The sequence below is a fragment of the Nilaparvata lugens genome, chromosome 14 (assembly GCF_014356525.2).
Source record: "Nilaparvata lugens isolate BPH chromosome 14, ASM1435652v1, whole genome shotgun sequence".
NCBI lineage: Eukaryota > Metazoa > Arthropoda > Insecta > Hemiptera > Delphacidae > Nilaparvata > Nilaparvata lugens.
The window spans coordinates 1,369,532-1,386,779 of NC_052517.1; the positions used below are offsets into that span (position 1 = coordinate 1,369,532).

The 17,248-nt window shown below is 39.0% G+C and overlaps 1 protein-coding gene across 1 annotated transcript in view; it reads right to left on the reverse strand.

Annotated features, from left to right (window-relative positions):
• The window catches only part of LOC111060163, a 119,017-nt gene that overhangs the window by 99,036 nt on the left and 2,733 nt on the right, over positions 1-17,248 (reverse strand). The window contains exons 3-4 of the mRNA XM_039441131.1: positions 15,096-15,236; positions 10,241-10,705 (exon numbers count right to left, since the gene is read on the reverse strand). Of these exons, the coding sequence (XP_039297065.1) occupies positions 10,241-10,705; positions 15,096-15,236 (606 nt within the window). The remainder of the gene's footprint in view (positions 1-10,240; positions 10,706-15,095; positions 15,237-17,248) is intronic.

Below are 17,248 nucleotides of genomic sequence, written 5' to 3' on the forward strand. Positions count from 1 at the left end.
GTACCTCCAAATTAAATGCTGTAATTCACCGCGAAGACTTCTGCTACTGCAAATATTGACAACAGGGTAAACAGTTAGATGGAAATTCAATGAGCGCTACTATTCAAAAATTATTTATCAGCCCGGGAATCGAACCCAGTACCTCCAAATTAAATGCTGTAATTCACCGCGAAGACTTCTGCTACTGCAAATATTGACAACAGGGTAAACAGTTAGATGGAAATTCAATGAGCGCTACTATTCAAAAATTATTTATCAGCCCGGGAATCGAACCCAGTACCTCCAAATTAAATGCTGTAATTCACCGCGAAGACTTCTGCTACTGCAAATATTGACAACAGGGTAAACAGTTAGATGGAAATTCAATGAGCGCTACTATTCAAAAATTATTTATCAGCCCGGGAATCGAACCCAGTACCTCCAAATTAAATGCTGTAATTCACCGCGAAGACTTCTGCTACTGCAAATATTGACAACAGGGTAAACAGTTAGATGGAAATTCAATGAGCGCTACTATTCAAAAATTATTTATCAGCCCGGGAATCGAACCCAGTACCTCCAAATTAAATGCTGTAATTCACCGCGAAGACTTCTGCTACTGCAAATATAGACAACAGGGTAAACAGTTAGATGGAAATTCAATGAGCGCTACTATTCAAAAATTATTTATCAGCCCGGGAATCGAACCCAGTACCTCCAAATTAAATGCTGTAATTCACCGCGAAGACTTCTGCTACTGCAAATATTGACAACAGGGTAAACAGTTAGATGGAAATTCAATGAGCGCTACTATTCAAAAATTATTTATCAGCCCGGGAATCGAACCCAGTACCTCCAAATTAAATGCTGTAATTCACCCCGAAGACTTCTGCTACTGCAAATATTGACAACAGGGTAAACAGTTAGATGGAAATTCAATGAGCGCTACTATTCAAAAATTATTTATCAGCCCGGGAATCGAACCCAGTACCTCCAAATTAAATGCTGTAATTCACCCCGAAGACTTCTGCTACTGCAAATATTGACAACAGGGTAAACAGTTAGATGGAAATTCAATGAGCGCTACTATTCAAAAATTATTTATCAGCCCGGGAATCGAACCCAGTACCTCCAAATTAAATGCTGTAATTCACCCCGAAGACTTCTGCTACTGCAAATATTGACAACAGGGTAAACAGTTAGATGGAAATTCAATGAGCGCTACTATTCAAAAATTATTTATCAGCCCGGGAATCGAACCCAGTACCTCCAAATTAAATGCTGTAATTCACCGCGAAGACTTCTGCTACTGCAAATATTGACAACAGGGTAAACAGTTAGATGGAAATTCAATGAGCGCTACTATTCAAAAATTATTTATCAGCCCGGGAATCGAACCCAGTACCTCCAAATTAAATGCTGTAATTCACCCCGAAGACTTCTGCTACTGCAAATATAGACAACAGGGTAAACAGCTAGATGGAAATTCAATGAGCGCTACTATTCAAAAATTATTTATCAGCCCGGGAATCGAACCCAGTACCTCCAAATTAAATGCTGTAATTCACCGCGAAGACTTCTGCTACTGCAAATATTGACAACAGGGTAAACAGTTAGATGGAAATTCAATGAGCGCTACTATTCAAAAATTATTTATCAGCCCGGGAATCGAACCCAGTACCTCCAAATTAAATGCTGTAATTCACCCCGAAGACTTCTGCTACTGCAAATATAGACAACAGGGTAAACAGCTAGATGGAAATTCAATGAGCGCTACTATTCAAAAATTATTTGTCAGCCCGGGAATCGAACCCAGTACCTCCAAATTAAATGCTGTAATTCACCCCGAAGACTTCTGCTACTGCAAATATTGACAACAGGGTAAACAGCTAGATGGAAATTCAATGAGCGCTACTATTCAAAAATTATTTATCAGCCCGGGAATCGAACCCAGTACCTCCAAATTAAATGCTGTAATTCACCCCGAAGACTTCTGCTACTGCAAATATTGACAACAGGGTAAACAGCTAGATGGAAATTCGATGAGCGCTACTATTCAAAAATTATTTATCAGCCCGGGAATCGAACCCAGTACCTCCAAATTAAATGCTGTAATTCACCGCGAAGACTTCTGCTACTGCAAATATTGACAACAGGGTAAACAGCTAGATGGAAATTCGATGAGCGCTACTATTCAAAAATTATTTATCAGCCCGGGAATCGAACCCAGTACCTCCAAATTAAATGCTGTAATTCACCCCGAAGACTTCTGCTACTGCAAATATTGACAACAGGGTAAACAGTTAGATGGAAATTCAATGAGCGCTACTATTCAAAAATTATTTATCAGCCCGGGAATCGAACCCAGTACCTCCAAATTAAATGCTGTAATTCACCCCGAAGACTTCTGCTACTGCAAATATTGACAACAGGGTAAACAGCTAGATGGAAATTCGATGAGCGCTACTATTCAAAAATTATTTATCAGCCCGGGAATCGAACCCAGTACCTCCAAATTAAATGCTGTAATTCACCGCGAAGACTTCTGCTACTGCAAATATTGACAACAGGGTAAACAGTTAGATGGAAATTCAATGAGCGCTACTATTCAAAAATTATTTATCAGCCCGGGAATCGAACCCAGTACCTCCAAATTAAATGCTGTAATTCACCGCGAAGACTTCTGCTACTGCAAATATTGACAACAGGGTAAACAGTTAGATGGAAATTCAATGAGCGCTACTATTCAAAAATTATTTATCAGCCCGGGAATCGAACCCAGTACCTCCAAATTAAATGCTGTAATTCACCGCGAAGACTTCTGCTACTGCAAATATAGACAACAGGGTAAACAGTTAGATGGAAATTCAATGAGCGCTACTATTCAAAAATTATTTATCAGCCCGGGAATCGAACCCAGTACCTCCAAATTAAATGCTGTAATTCACCCCGAAGACTTCTGCTACTGCAAATATTGACAACAGGGTAAACAGTTAGATGGAAATTCAATGAGCGCTACTATTCAAAAATTATTTATCAGCCCGGGAATCGAACCCAGTACCTCCAAATTAAATGCTGTAATTCACCCCGAAGACTTCTGCTACTGCAAATATAGACAACAGGGTAAACAGTTAGATGGAAATTCAATGAGCGCTACTATTCAAAAATTATTTATCAGCCCGGGAATCGAACCCAGTACCTCCAAATTAAATGCTGTAATTCACCCCGAAGACTTCTGCTACTGCAAATATTGACAACAGGGTAAACAGTTAGATGGAAATTCAATGAGCGCTACTATTCAAAAATTATTTATCAGCCCGGGAATCGAACCCAGTACCTCCAAATTAAATGCTGTAATTCACCCCGAAGACTTCTGCTACTGCAAATATTGACAACAGGGTAAACAGTTAGATGGAAATTCAATGAGCGCTACTATTCAAAAATTATTTATCAGCCCGGGAATCGAACCCAGTACCTCCAAATTAAATGCTGTAATTCACCGCGAAGACTTCTGCTACTGCAAATATAGACAACAGGGTAAACAGTTAGATGGAAATTCAATGAGCGCTACTATTCAAAAATTATTTATCAGCCCGGGAATCGAACCCAGTACCTCCAAATTAAATGCTGTAATTCACCCCGAAGACTTCTGCTACTGCAAATATTGACAACAGGGTAAACAGTTAGATGGAAATTCAATGAGCGCTACTATTCAAAAATTATTTATCAGCCCGGGAATCGAACCCAGTACCTCCAAATTAAATGCTGTAATTCACCCCGAAGACTTCTGCTACTGCAAATATTGACAACAGGGTAAACAGTTAGATGGAAATTCAATGAGCGCTACTATTCAAAAATTATTTATCAGCCCGGGAATCGAACCCAGTACCTCCAAATTAAATGCTGTAATTCACCCCGAAGACTTCTGCTACTGCAAATATAGACAACAGGGTAAACAGTTAGATGGAAATTCAATGAGCGCTACTATTCAAAAATTATTTATCAGCCCGGGAATCGAACCCAGTACCTCCAAATTAAATGCTGTAATTCACCCCGAAGACTTCTGCTACTGCAAATATAGACAACAGGGTAAACAGTTAGATGGAAATTCAATGAGCGCTACTATTCAAAAATTATTTATCAGCCCGGGAATCGAACCCAGTACCTCCAAATTAAATGCTGTAATTCACCGCGAAGACTTCTGCTACTGCAAATATTGACAACAGGGTAAACAGTTAGATGGAAATTCAATGAGCGCTACTATTCAAAAATTATTTATCAGCCCGGGAATCGAACCCAGTACCTCCAAATTAAATGCTGTAATTCACCCCGAAGACTTCTGCTACTGCAAATATAGACAACAGGGTAAACAGTTAGATGGAAATTCAATGAGCGCTACTATTCAAAAATTATTTATCAGCCCGGGAATCGAACCCAGTACCTCCAAATTAAATGCTGTAATTCACCGCGAAGACTTCTGCTACTGCAAATATTGACAACAGGGTAAACAGCTAGATGGAAATTCAATGAGCGCTACTATTCAAAAATTATTTATCAGCCCGGGAATCGAACCCAGTACCTCCAAATTAAATGCTGTAATTCACCCCGAAGACTTCTGCTACTGCAAATATTGACAACAGGGTAAACAGTTAGATGGAAATTCAATGAGCGCTACTATTCAAAAATTATTTATCAGCCCGGGAATCGAACCCAGTACCTCCAAATTAAATGCTGTAATTCACCGCGAAGACTTCTGCTACTGCAAATATTGACAACAGGGTAAACAGCTAGATGGAAATTCAATGAGCGCTACTATTCAAAAATTATTTATCAGCCCGGGAATCGAACCCAGTACCTCCAAATTAAATGCTGTAATTCACCGCGAAGACTTCTGCTACTGCAAATATTGACAACAGGGTAAACAGTTAGATGGAAATTCAATGAGCGCTACTATTCAAAAATTATTTATCAGCCCGGGAATCGAACCCAGTACCTCCAAATTAAATGCTGTAATTCACCGCGAAGACTTCTGCTACTGCAAATATTGACAACAGGGTAAACAGTTAGATGGAAATTCAATGAGCGCTACTATTCAAAAATTATTTATCAGCCCGGGAATCGAACCCAGTACCTCCAAATTAAATGCTGTAATTCACCCCGAAGACTTCTGCTACTGCAAATATTGACAACAGGGTAAACAGTTAGATGGAAATTCAATGAGCGCTACTATTCAAAAATTATTTATCAGCCCGGGAATCGAACCCAGTACCTCCAAATTAAATGCTGTAATTCACCGCGAAGACTTCTGCTACTGCAAATATTGACAACAGGGTAAACAGTTAGATGGAAATTCAATGAGCGCTACTATTCAAAAATTATTTATCAGCCCGGGAATCGAACCCAGTACCTCCAAATTAAATGCTGTAATTCACCCCGAAGACTTCTGCTACTGCAAATATTGACAACAGGGTAAACAGTTAGATGGAAATTCAATGAGCGCTACTATTCAAAAATTATTTATCAGCCCGGGAATCGAACCCAGTACCTCCAAATTAAATGCTGTAATTCACCCCGAAGACTTCTGCTACTGCAAATATTGACAACAGGGTAAACAGTTAGATGGAAATTCAATGAGCGCTACTATTCAAAAATTATTTATCAGCCCGGGAATCGAACCCAGTACCTCCAAATTAAATGCTGTAATTCACCGCGAAGACTTCTGCTACTGCAAATATTGACAACAGGGTAAACAGTTAGATGGAAATTCAATGAGCGCTACTATTCAAAAATTATTTATCAGCCCGGGAATCGAACCCAGTACCTCCAAATTAAATGCTGTAATTCACCCCGAAGACTTCTGCTACTGCAAATATTGACAACAGGGTAAACAGCTAGATGGAAATTCAATGAGCGCTACTATTCAAAAATTATTTATCAGCCCGGGAATCGAACCCAGTACCTCCAAATTAAATGCTGTAATTCACCGCGAAGACTTCTGCTACTGCAAATATAGACAACAGGGTAAACAGTTAGATGGAAATTCAATGAGCGCTACTATTCAAAAATTATTTATCAGCCCGGGAATCGAACCCAGTACCTCCAAATTAAATGCTGTAATTCACCGCGAAGACTTCTGCTACTGCAAATATTGACAACAGGGTAAACAGTTAGATGGAAATTCAATGAGCGCTACTATTCAAAAATTATTTATCAGCCCGGGAATCGAACCCAGTACCTCCAAATTAAATGCTGTAATTCACCCCGAAGACTTCTGCTACTGCAAATATAGACAACAGGGTAAACAGTTAGATGGAAATTCAATGAGCGCTACTATTCAAAAATTATTTATCAGCCCGGGAATCGAACCCAGTACCTCCAAATTAAATGCTGTAATTCACCGCGAAGACTTCTGCTACTGCAAATATTGACAACAGGGTAAACAGCTAGATGGAAATTCAATGAGCGCTACTATTCAAAAATTATTTATCAGCCCGGGAATCGAACCCAGTACCTCCAAATTAAATGCTGTAATTCACCGCGAAGACTTCTGCTACTGCAAATATTGACAACAGGGTAAACAGTTAGATGGAAATTCAATGAGCGCTACTATTCAAAAATTATTTATCAGCCCGGGAATCGAACCCAGTACCTCCAAATTAAATGCTGTAATTCACCGCGAAGACTTCTGCTACTGCAAATATTGACAACAGGGTAAACAGCTAGATGGAAATTCAATGAGCGCTACTATTCAAAAATTATTTATCAGCCCGGGAATCGAACCCAGTACCTCCAAATTAAATGCTGTAATTCACCGCGAAGACTTCTGCTACTGCAAATATTGACAACAGGGTAAACAGTTAGATGGAAATTCAATGAGCGCTACTATTCAAAAATTATTTATCAGCCCGGGAATCGAACCCAGTACCTCCAAATTAAATGCTGTAATTCACCCCGAAGACTTCTGCTACTGCAAATATTGACAACAGGGTAAACAGTTAGATGGAAATTCAATGAGCGCTACTATTCAAAAATTATTTATCAGCCCGGGAATCGAACCCAGTACCTCCAAATTAAATGCTGTAATTCACCCCGAAGACTTCTGCTACTGCAAATATTGACAACAGGGTAAACAGTTAGATGGAAATTCAATGAGCGCTACTATTCAAAAATTATTTATCAGCCCGGGAATCGAACCCAGTACCTCCAAATTAAATGCTGTAATTCACCGCGAAGACTTCTGCTACTGCAAATATTGACAACAGGGTAAACAGTTAGATGGAAATTCAATGAGCGCTACTATTCAAAAATTATTTATCAGCCCGGGAATCGAACCCAGTACCTCCAAATTAAATGCTGTAATTCACCGCGAAGACTTCTGCTACTGCAAATATTGACAACAGGGTAAACAGTTAGATGGAAATTCAATGAGCGCTACTATTCAAAAATTATTTATCAGCCCGGGAATCGAACCCAGTACCTCCAAATTAAATGCTGTAATTCACCGCGAAGACTTCTGCTACTGCAAATATTGACAACAGGGTAAACAGCTAGATGGAAATTCAATGAGCGCTACTATTCAAAAATTATTTATCAGCCCGGGAATCGAACCCAGTACCTCCAAATTAAATGCTGTAATTCACCGCGAAGACTTCTGCTACTGCAAATATTGACAACAGGGTAAACAGCTAGATGGAAATTCAATGAGCGCTACTATTCAAAAATTATTTATCAGCCCGGGAATCGAACCCAGTACCTCCAAATTAAATGCTGTAATTCACCCCGAAGACTTCTGCTACTGCAAATATAGACAACAGGGTAAACAGTTAGATGGAAATTCAATGAGCGCTACTATTCAAAAATTATTTATCAGCCCGGGAATCGAACCCAGTACCTCCAAATTAAATGCTGTAATTCACCGCGAAGACTTCTGCTACTGCAAATATTGACAACAGGGTAAACAGCTAGATGGAAATTCAATGAGCGCTACTATTCAAAAATTATTTATCAGCCCGGGAATCGAACCCAGTACCTCCAAATTAAATGCTGTAATTCACCGCGAAGACTTCTGCTACTGCAAATATTGACAACAGGGTAAACAGTTAGATGGAAATTCAATGAGCGCTACTATTCAAAAATTATTTATCAGCCCGGGAATCGAACCCAGTACCTCCAAATTAAATGCTGTAATTCACCGCGAAGACTTCTGCTACTGCAAATATAGACAACAGGGTAAACAGTTAGATGGAAATTCAATGAGCGCTACTATTCAAAAATTATTTATCAGCCCGGGAATCGAACCCAGTACCTCCAAATTAAATGCTGTAATTCACCGCGAAGACTTCTGCTACTGCAAATATTGACAACAGGGTAAACAGTTAGATGGAAATTCAATGAGCGCTACTATTCAAAAATTATTTATCAGCCCGGGAATCGAACCCAGTACCTCCAAATTAAATGCTGTAATTCACCCCGAAGACTTCTGCTACTGCAAATATTGACAACAGGGTAAACAGTTAGATGGAAATTCAATGAGCGCTACTATTCAAAAATTATTTATCAGCCCGGGAATCGAACCCAGTACCTCCAAATTAAATGCTGTAATTCACCGCGAAGACTTCTGCTACTGCAAATATTGACAACAGGGTAAACAGCTAGATGGAAATTCGATGAGCGCTACTATACAAAAATTATTTGTCAGCCCGGGAATCGAACCCAGTACCTCCAAATTAATTGCTGTAAATCACCCCGAAGACTTCTGCTACTGCAAATATTGACAACAGGGTAAACAGCTAGATGGAAATTCGATGAGCGCTACTATTGAAAAATTATTGTCAGCCCGGGAATCGCAATATCTCAGTAAACTCCATGTGTAGACCGGCTGGCCGCTATGGCTTCGTATAAAATTAGCGCTGCTATCCAGTGATTGTCAGTTTGGTGTAAGGGTAAGCATTCCTGACCGGCAATTGGGAGGTACTATCCAATAAAATGGAAATATCCAATAAAATATTTGCAGTAGCAGAAGTCTTCGGGGTGATTCACAGCATTCAATTGGAGGTACTGGGTTCGATTCCCGGCTGACAAATAATTTTTGAATAGTAGCGTTCATCGAATATCCATCTAGCTGTTTACCCTGTTGTCAATATTTGCAGTAGCAGAAGACTTCGGGGTGAATTACAACATTTAATTTGGAGGTACTGGGTTCGATTCCGGGCTGACAAATATTTTTGAATAGTAGCGCTCATCGAATTTCTATCTAGCTGTTTACCCTGTTGTCAATATTTGCAGTAGCACAAGTCTTCGGGGTGACTTACAGCATTTAATTTTGAGTTTCGTTCAATAATAATAATTATAGATTCATGAAAGTTGGTTTTAAAATCAGAAAACATTCCATCAAAACAGGATGGATTTGAATGTATGTAGAAGACAATTCACTTACTTATCACAGAGGCTGATAAATTTTGTTGCTACTCATTTTGTTGCCAATACGAGCCGAAGCAAAAAACAAAATTGCGAGATTGAGGAATGGATAAGATCAAATAAAACTGAAGAAAAAATCTTCTAGGCACATACTACTGTTCCTTTTTTATGTTTTGTTTTTTCATCATAGAATAATTCATTATTCTGTGTTACTAACTTTTATCTAATCTCATCATTTACTAATCTAAAAATTTATATTTTGTGTATAAATTCCACTAGTCTTTGTTCTTAATTTGGTTGTAATTTCTTAGATTATATCAAAGAGAAACAATAGCGTAAGTAGATATCCCATGGTATAGGGCGTTTATGTCGCAACTTTTACTGTTATCTCCAGCTGATAGTCCACGTAGTTCTTTCCTGTGAAGCTTTATGACGCTGGTAGTCTCTCATATTGTGCCGTTCAAACACTCTTACCCGGTCAAAACAGTAAAAATCGACAGTAATTGGCTTGGGATAACAGTAAAAGTTGCGACATAAACGCCCTATACCATGGGATATCTAATTATGCTATTGTTTCTCTATGATTATATTGAATAAATATATTTCTGAAACTTAGGCCTAAGCACAGGTTTTACCTTGTAGGCTACTCCTTAAACATAGATGGACGTAAAAAATATACTGCCGTTTTGAGAGTATTTTTATATATTTAATAGTATTTATCTTGTATTATTTTTAGATGTTATAATATTATATTATTATAATTGTGTATGTTTTTTGAGAAATAAATTTGAATTTGAAAGAAAAACTTTCTAGTTTTGAAAATTTTCTAGTTTCAACAACTCACCACTTTCAATTTCCATTTCGACTTCTCCTCCACCTTCTTGATCTCCTCTCCTCCTCCCCCACCTCCTCCTCCTCCTCCTCTCGCAGCCTCCTCCTCCTCATCCAGCTCCGAATGCAATGCCGACAGCACATCCTCCACCGACGTCAGCTCTTCCTCCTCTCTCACCACCGATGACGTCATCAGCTGGCCTCCACCCGATGACGATGACGTCATCACATACCCTCCACCGGATGCCGTTATCACACCCCCACCACCCACCAGTGCCGTCATCACCGTCTGCTGGCTTCCGTTGTCGTCGGCAGTTGATGACTGCATCCCGGCTGCTTTGATGACGTCATCATCGTCGTCTTCGTCGTCGCCAAATATGTCGGCCGCCGCCTGTAGTGACGTCAAACTTTGGTAAGTTGTTGTCGTTGGGACAGCGATTGTTGTAGATGATATTGTGTCATCATCATCTTGCAGTGTCTGAGGTTGGTGTACAGTGAAAGTATGAAAATAACAGAAAATAACCAAAATTATAAAATAAATCAAAAGAATCAACACATGAAAATAAAGAAAATAACCAAAATTATAAAATAAATCAAAAGAATCAACACATGAAAATAAAGAAAATAACCAAAATTATTAAATAAAATTAGAAGAATCAATGTCTTGCAGTGTCTGAGGGTGTACAGTGGTTATGGAAACGACGAAAAGTTACCAAAATTATAAAATAAATTCAACGAATCAACACATAAAATGAGGAAAATAGCAAAAATTATTAGATAAAATTGGAAGAATCAATGCCTTGCAGTGTATGGGCATGTGCTGTACAGTAGTTATGAAAATAACAGAAAATTATAAAATAGATTCAAAGAATCAACAGATGAAAATAAGGGAAATAATCAAAATTATGAAATAAAATAAATGACAATAGACGAATCCACAGCTTGCAGTGTCGGAGGGTGTACAGTGTTATGAAAACAACGGAAAATAGCCGAGATTATAAAATAAATTTAACTGATCAACAGATGAAAATAAGGGAAATAATCAAAATTATGAAATAAAATAAATGACAATAGACGAATCCACAGCTTGCAGTGTCGGAGGTGTTACAGTGGTTATGAAAACAACGGAAAATAGCCGAGATTATAAAATAATTTAACTGATCATCAGATGAAAATAAGGAAAATAATCAAAATTATGAATAAAATAAATGACAATAGACTAATCAACAGCTTGCAGTGTCGGAGGGTGTACAGTGATTATGGAAACAACAAAAAAACCTGGAATTATAAAATGAATTCGACGATTTTTTTGGTCAATTTCTATCCAAATTTAGGAAGGAACCGTTTTGGGCTTCTAGCCAGTTGTTCCTCTCCCATCATTCATGGCTGAGAATGATATTGTCTGTATAAATAAATCAACAACATATGAAAATAAAGAAAATAACCAAAATTATAAAATAAAATTGGACGAATCAATGCATTGACATGTAGTGTCTGAACTTTCAATATCAGCATGGAATCATAAAACCAAATTCAATCAATTTGTGCTTTTACCGGACCCTAGTGGGGCACGGGTAACACCTGCTCATAGTCTATATTATATATATATATAATTATATAAAAGCGAAATGGCACTCACTCACTGACTGACTCACTCACTCACTCACTCACTCACTAACTCACTCACTCGCAGAACTAAAAATCTACCGACCAAAAACGTTCAAATTTGGTAGGTATGTTCAGTTGGCCCTTTAGAGGCGCACTAAGAATCTTTTGGCGATATTTTAACTCTAAGGGTGGTTTTTAAGGGTTTAAAGTTCGTCTTTTAGCATGTATATTCTTCTTCTCACAATCTCTTGATTATAATTGAAATATCCATATCATATGTTACTATAGAACTATAATCTAGATAGAGTACCTCTTCGAAACAGTTGTTAACTGGCAACTAAATTAATAATTTTGTCAGGTTGGCATTAAGTTGAGTTGACTTTGTTAGGTTGGCACAAGTTGAAGATTTAAATGCATTTATCGCGGAAAAATTGATTAGGCACTGCTACTTCAATCCTGGGAATATTATATTACTAGACGTCAGGCTCGCTTCGCTCGCCATATCCGTTTAGCCAGACGTTAGTCTGGACCCCCGACTGAATTGTCGTAACATATGGTAGAAATGCTCAAATGAAGGCGAGCGAAGCGAGCCTGTTGATCTCATTCTTGGACGATCCAGTCGGGGGTCCAGGGGGCGAAGCCTCCTGGCTAGACGGATATGGCGAGCGAAGCGAGCCTGACGGCTAGTGGTACTATATCTTTGAAAAAAGATTCATAAAGGATTTATTGAATAATTGTAAATGACAAGTTGTCATGAATTGAGTGATTTGAAAACAGAGCAAAACTGCAGTTGGTAATGAACTGTCTAGTACAAAACTGTGCGTTTGAAATGTAAATTTCCAATGTGGAAAAATAGTCTTATAGAACAGGACTTTGGTAGTAAACTTAGACTAGTTATAGAATAGACACGCTGGGAAGTCTAGCCTCTGAAGCCAACATCTACTGCCATATCGCCATATCGTGACGTCAGCATCGGATAGAAAACTTTCAGATTGTGTCTATTTCAGATGGACGTAAACTATTATTGACCGAGCGAAGTGAGGCCTAAGATTCAAGTCGACGGTTTGGCATTTCTCTTAATGTTTAAATGTTTATATGTTGCGCATTTACGGCGAAACGCGGTAATAGATTTTCATGAAATTTGACAGGTATGTTCCTTTTTTAATTGCGCGTCGACTTATATACAAGGTTTTTGGAAATTTTGCATTTCAAGGATAATACAAAAGGAAAAAGGAGCCTCCTTCATACGCCAATATTAGAGTAAAAATCAGACTATAGAATTATTCATCATAAATCAGCTGACAAGTGATTACACAGATGTGTGGAGGAGCCAGTCTATTGCTGTATTTCCATAAGGTCTAAAGTTTCAATCAGGTACTTGAGGATGAGAATACTGCGTGAAGTCTACTGTTCACAGAACTACTAGTTTAAAACTCCCGCTGCGCTTCCGTTGAAATAGACACAATCTGCTATAGAAAACAATGTGAACAAACTCTACAGAAAAGTTTTCTATCCGATGCTGACGTCACGATGGGGCGGTATGGCAGTAGATGTTGGCTTCATCGACTTTCAGTATGAATGGGGCGTGTCTATTCTGTAACTGGTCTAAGGTAGTAAAGTGGCAGATATCTTCACCTGTTGTAGGAAGTTTCAGTATCAGCTGCTGCACCCCTCGTTTCAGTTATAATCAGCTGATTCGACTGCTGGTCCACCTCCATTGCTTCCACCTCCCTCTCCTCCTCCTCTTCCTTCACATCACTGCTGCCAACTGCCACCTGCACAACAACAAAATATACCACTTGAATTTCAATTCATAAACATTCAATACTGTACTGCACTCTAATACATAGAGAAACAATATCGTAAGTAGATATCCCATGGTATAGGGCGTTTATGTCGCAACTTTCTGTTATCTCAAGCCGATTACTGTAGATTATTACTGTTTTGACCGGGTAGGGTCCGGTTGCACAACAGCCGGTTAAATTTAACCGTGATTAACTCCACGAGAACCAATCAGAGAAGGCGTTTTTGAAAAGACGGCTTCTGTGATTGGTTCTCGTGGCATTAATCACGGTTAAAATTTAACGGCTGTTGTGCAACCAGCACTAAGAGTGTATGAACGGCACAATATGAGAGACTACCAGTGTCACACAGCTTCACTGGAAAGAACTACGTGGACTATCAGCTTGAGATATCAGTAAAAGTTGCGACATAAACGCCCTATACCATGAATATCTACCCAAGCTATTGTTTCTCTATGGTAATACCTAGTTTACACATTGCCAATTAGCAGAAGACAACTGACTGGCATGGAATTGCTGTCTTCGTCTGAACACTTCAATGGCCTGAAATTAAACTGTCTCCGGGAGTAGAATGAGGACAGACAATTGGACCCAGCGAGCCCCCCCCCCCCACTCGGAATCTCAGTTGTCGCGACAATTGGCGCCGTGTGAACGGTGTAGGCCAGTAGCGCTGTCTTGGTTTTGCCAGTTCAGCTGTTTAGTCACAACAGATGACGAGAGCTCGGATATGTTTAGCTGTCAACTGCCGTGCCAATAGTTGGCCGCGAATTAGTCTTCTCGTTCAACTAACCTGGCCTCATTCATAACAATATAATAAAGGAAGGAACTGGCTTATACAGGTAGGGGATAGAAATTCACGAATGACGCATCATCACGTCTCAACTACTCAACTCATTAACTTGACATTTGCATATACATTCTTAATTTACCGAGGATGGTTATAGATTTTCATGAAATTTGACAGGTATGTTCCTTTTTTAATTGCGCGTCGACGTATATACAAGGAACAAGGTTTTTGGAAATTTTGCATCTCAAGGATAATATAAAAGGAAAAAGGAGCCTCCTTCATACGCCAATATTAGAGTAGAAATCAGACTATAGAATTATTCATCATAAATCAGCTGACAAGTGATTACACAGATGTGTGGAGGAGCCAGTCTATTGCTGTATTTCCATAAGGTCTAAAGTTTCAATCAGGTACTTGAGGATGAGAATACTGCGTGAAGTCTACTGTTCACAGAACTACTAGTTTATAAACTCCCGCTGCGCTTCCGTTGAAATAGACACAATCTGCTATAGAAACAATGTGAACAAACTCTACAGAAAAGTTTTCTATCCGATGCTGACGTCACGATGGGGCGGTATGGCAGTAGATGTTGGCTTCATCGACTTTCAGTATGAATGGGGCGTGTCTATTCTGTAACTGGTCTAAGGTAGTAAAGTGGCAGATATCTTCACCTGTTGTAGGAAAGTTTCAGTATCAGCTGCTGCACCCCTCGTTTCAGTTATAATCAGCTGATTCGACTGCTGGTCCACCTCCATTGCTTCCACCTCCCTCTCCTCCTCCTCTTCCTTCACATCACTGCTGCCAACTGCCACCTGCACAACAACAAAATATACCCACTTGAATTTCAATTCATAAACATTCAATACTGTACTGCAACTCTAATATCATAGAGAAACAATATCGTAAGTAGATATCCCATGGTATAGGGCGTTTATGTCGCAACTTTTACTGTTATCTCAAGCCGATTACTGTAGATTATTACTGTTTTGACCGGGTAGGGTCCGGTTGCACAACAGCCGGTTAAATTTAACCGTGATTAACTCCACGAGAACCAATCAGAGAAGGCGTTTTTGAAAAGACGGCTTTTGTGATTGGTTCTCGTGGCATTAATCATGGTTGAAATTTAGCCGGCTGTTGTGCAACCAGCACTAAGAGTGTATGAACGGCACAATATGAGAGACTACCAGTGTCACACAGCTTCACTGGAAAGAACTACGTGGACTATCAGCTTGAGATATCAGTAAAAGTTGCGACATAAACGCCCTATACCATGAATATCTACCCAAGCTATTGTTTCTCTATGGTAATACCTAGTTTACACATTGCCAATTAGCAGAAGACAACTGACTGGCATGGAATTGCTGTCTTCGTCTGAACACTTCAATTGGCCTGAAATTAAACTGTCTCCGGGAGTAGAATGAGGACAGACAATTGGACCCAGCGAGCCCCCCCCCCCCACTCGGAATCTCAGTTGTCGCGACAATTGGCGCCGTGTGAACGGTGTAGGCCAGTAGCGCTGTCTTGGTTTTGCCAGTTCAGCTGTTTAGTCACAACAGATGACGAGAGCTCGGATATGTTTAGCTGTCAACTGCCGTGCCAATAGTTGGCCGCGAATTAGTCTTCTCGTTCAACTAACCTGGCCTCATTCATAACAATATAATAAAGGAAGGAACTGGCTTATACAGGTAGGGGATAGGAAATTCACGAATGACGCATCATCACGTCTCAACTACTCAACTCATTAACTTGACATTTTGCATATACATTCTTAATTTACCGAGGATGGTTATAGGCCTATTTTCAATTATTCAAGATTTTAGTTTTCAGTTCGTCAAGTTCTTAATGTACGCTTACGAAATCATAAGCCAACAAAAGAAAATTAGAAAAATTCAAAGAGTCAATAACTTTTTTGGCATATGTGGATGGGAAACATAAGTTCTAATGAAATAAGGACAAGTGCATAAGTTCTAATAGAACATAAGTGCAAATTTTTAGTAAGAAAACAAAGAGAATCCAATATATATATATATATATATATATATATATATATATATATATATATATATATATATATATATATATATAAAAGCGAAATGGCACTCACTGACTGACTGACTCACTCACTCGCAGAACTTAAAATCTACCGGACCAAAAACGTTCAAATTGATAGGTATGTTCAGTTGGCCCTTTAGAGGCGCAATAAGAACGGATTTGGTAAAATTTCCAAAGATACGCCCAAAATCTGAGTTTTCTCAGCTTTATCGAGAAAGAAAAAAAACAGAAAATGTTCAAATTTAGTACAGAGCTCAGCTAGGGTGTGATAATGTTTTGTTAGAAGGAATTTGGAATAACGTCAAAGATACGCCCAAAATTAGCGTTTTTTTTTTTTCTCAGATTTATCGAGAACAAACAAATAGAAATTGTTCAAATTTAGTACAGAAGCTAAGCTAGGGTGTAATAATGTTGTGTTAGAAGGAATTTGAAATAACCCAAAAGATACTAAGTTTTCCACCCTGCACTAAATAATCGAAATTAATCGGTGATTGAATCGAGCGAGGAAGTACTTTGACCTTCTGATGGAATGAAGCATACTCAAATGAAAAATGCAGGCAAGCAAAGCGAGCCCGCTGATCTCATTTTTGGACGATCCAGTCGGGGGTCCAGGAGGTGGAGCCCCCTGGCTACACGGATATGACGAGCGAAGCGAGCCTGACGGCTAGTAACCTATAAACTTTAGTGTTGATAGGAAATGACATTGGGTAATACGGTGAGGCAGAACATCCAAAAGGATCTCTCAGCCGATAAAAGCCATCAGAATAAATAA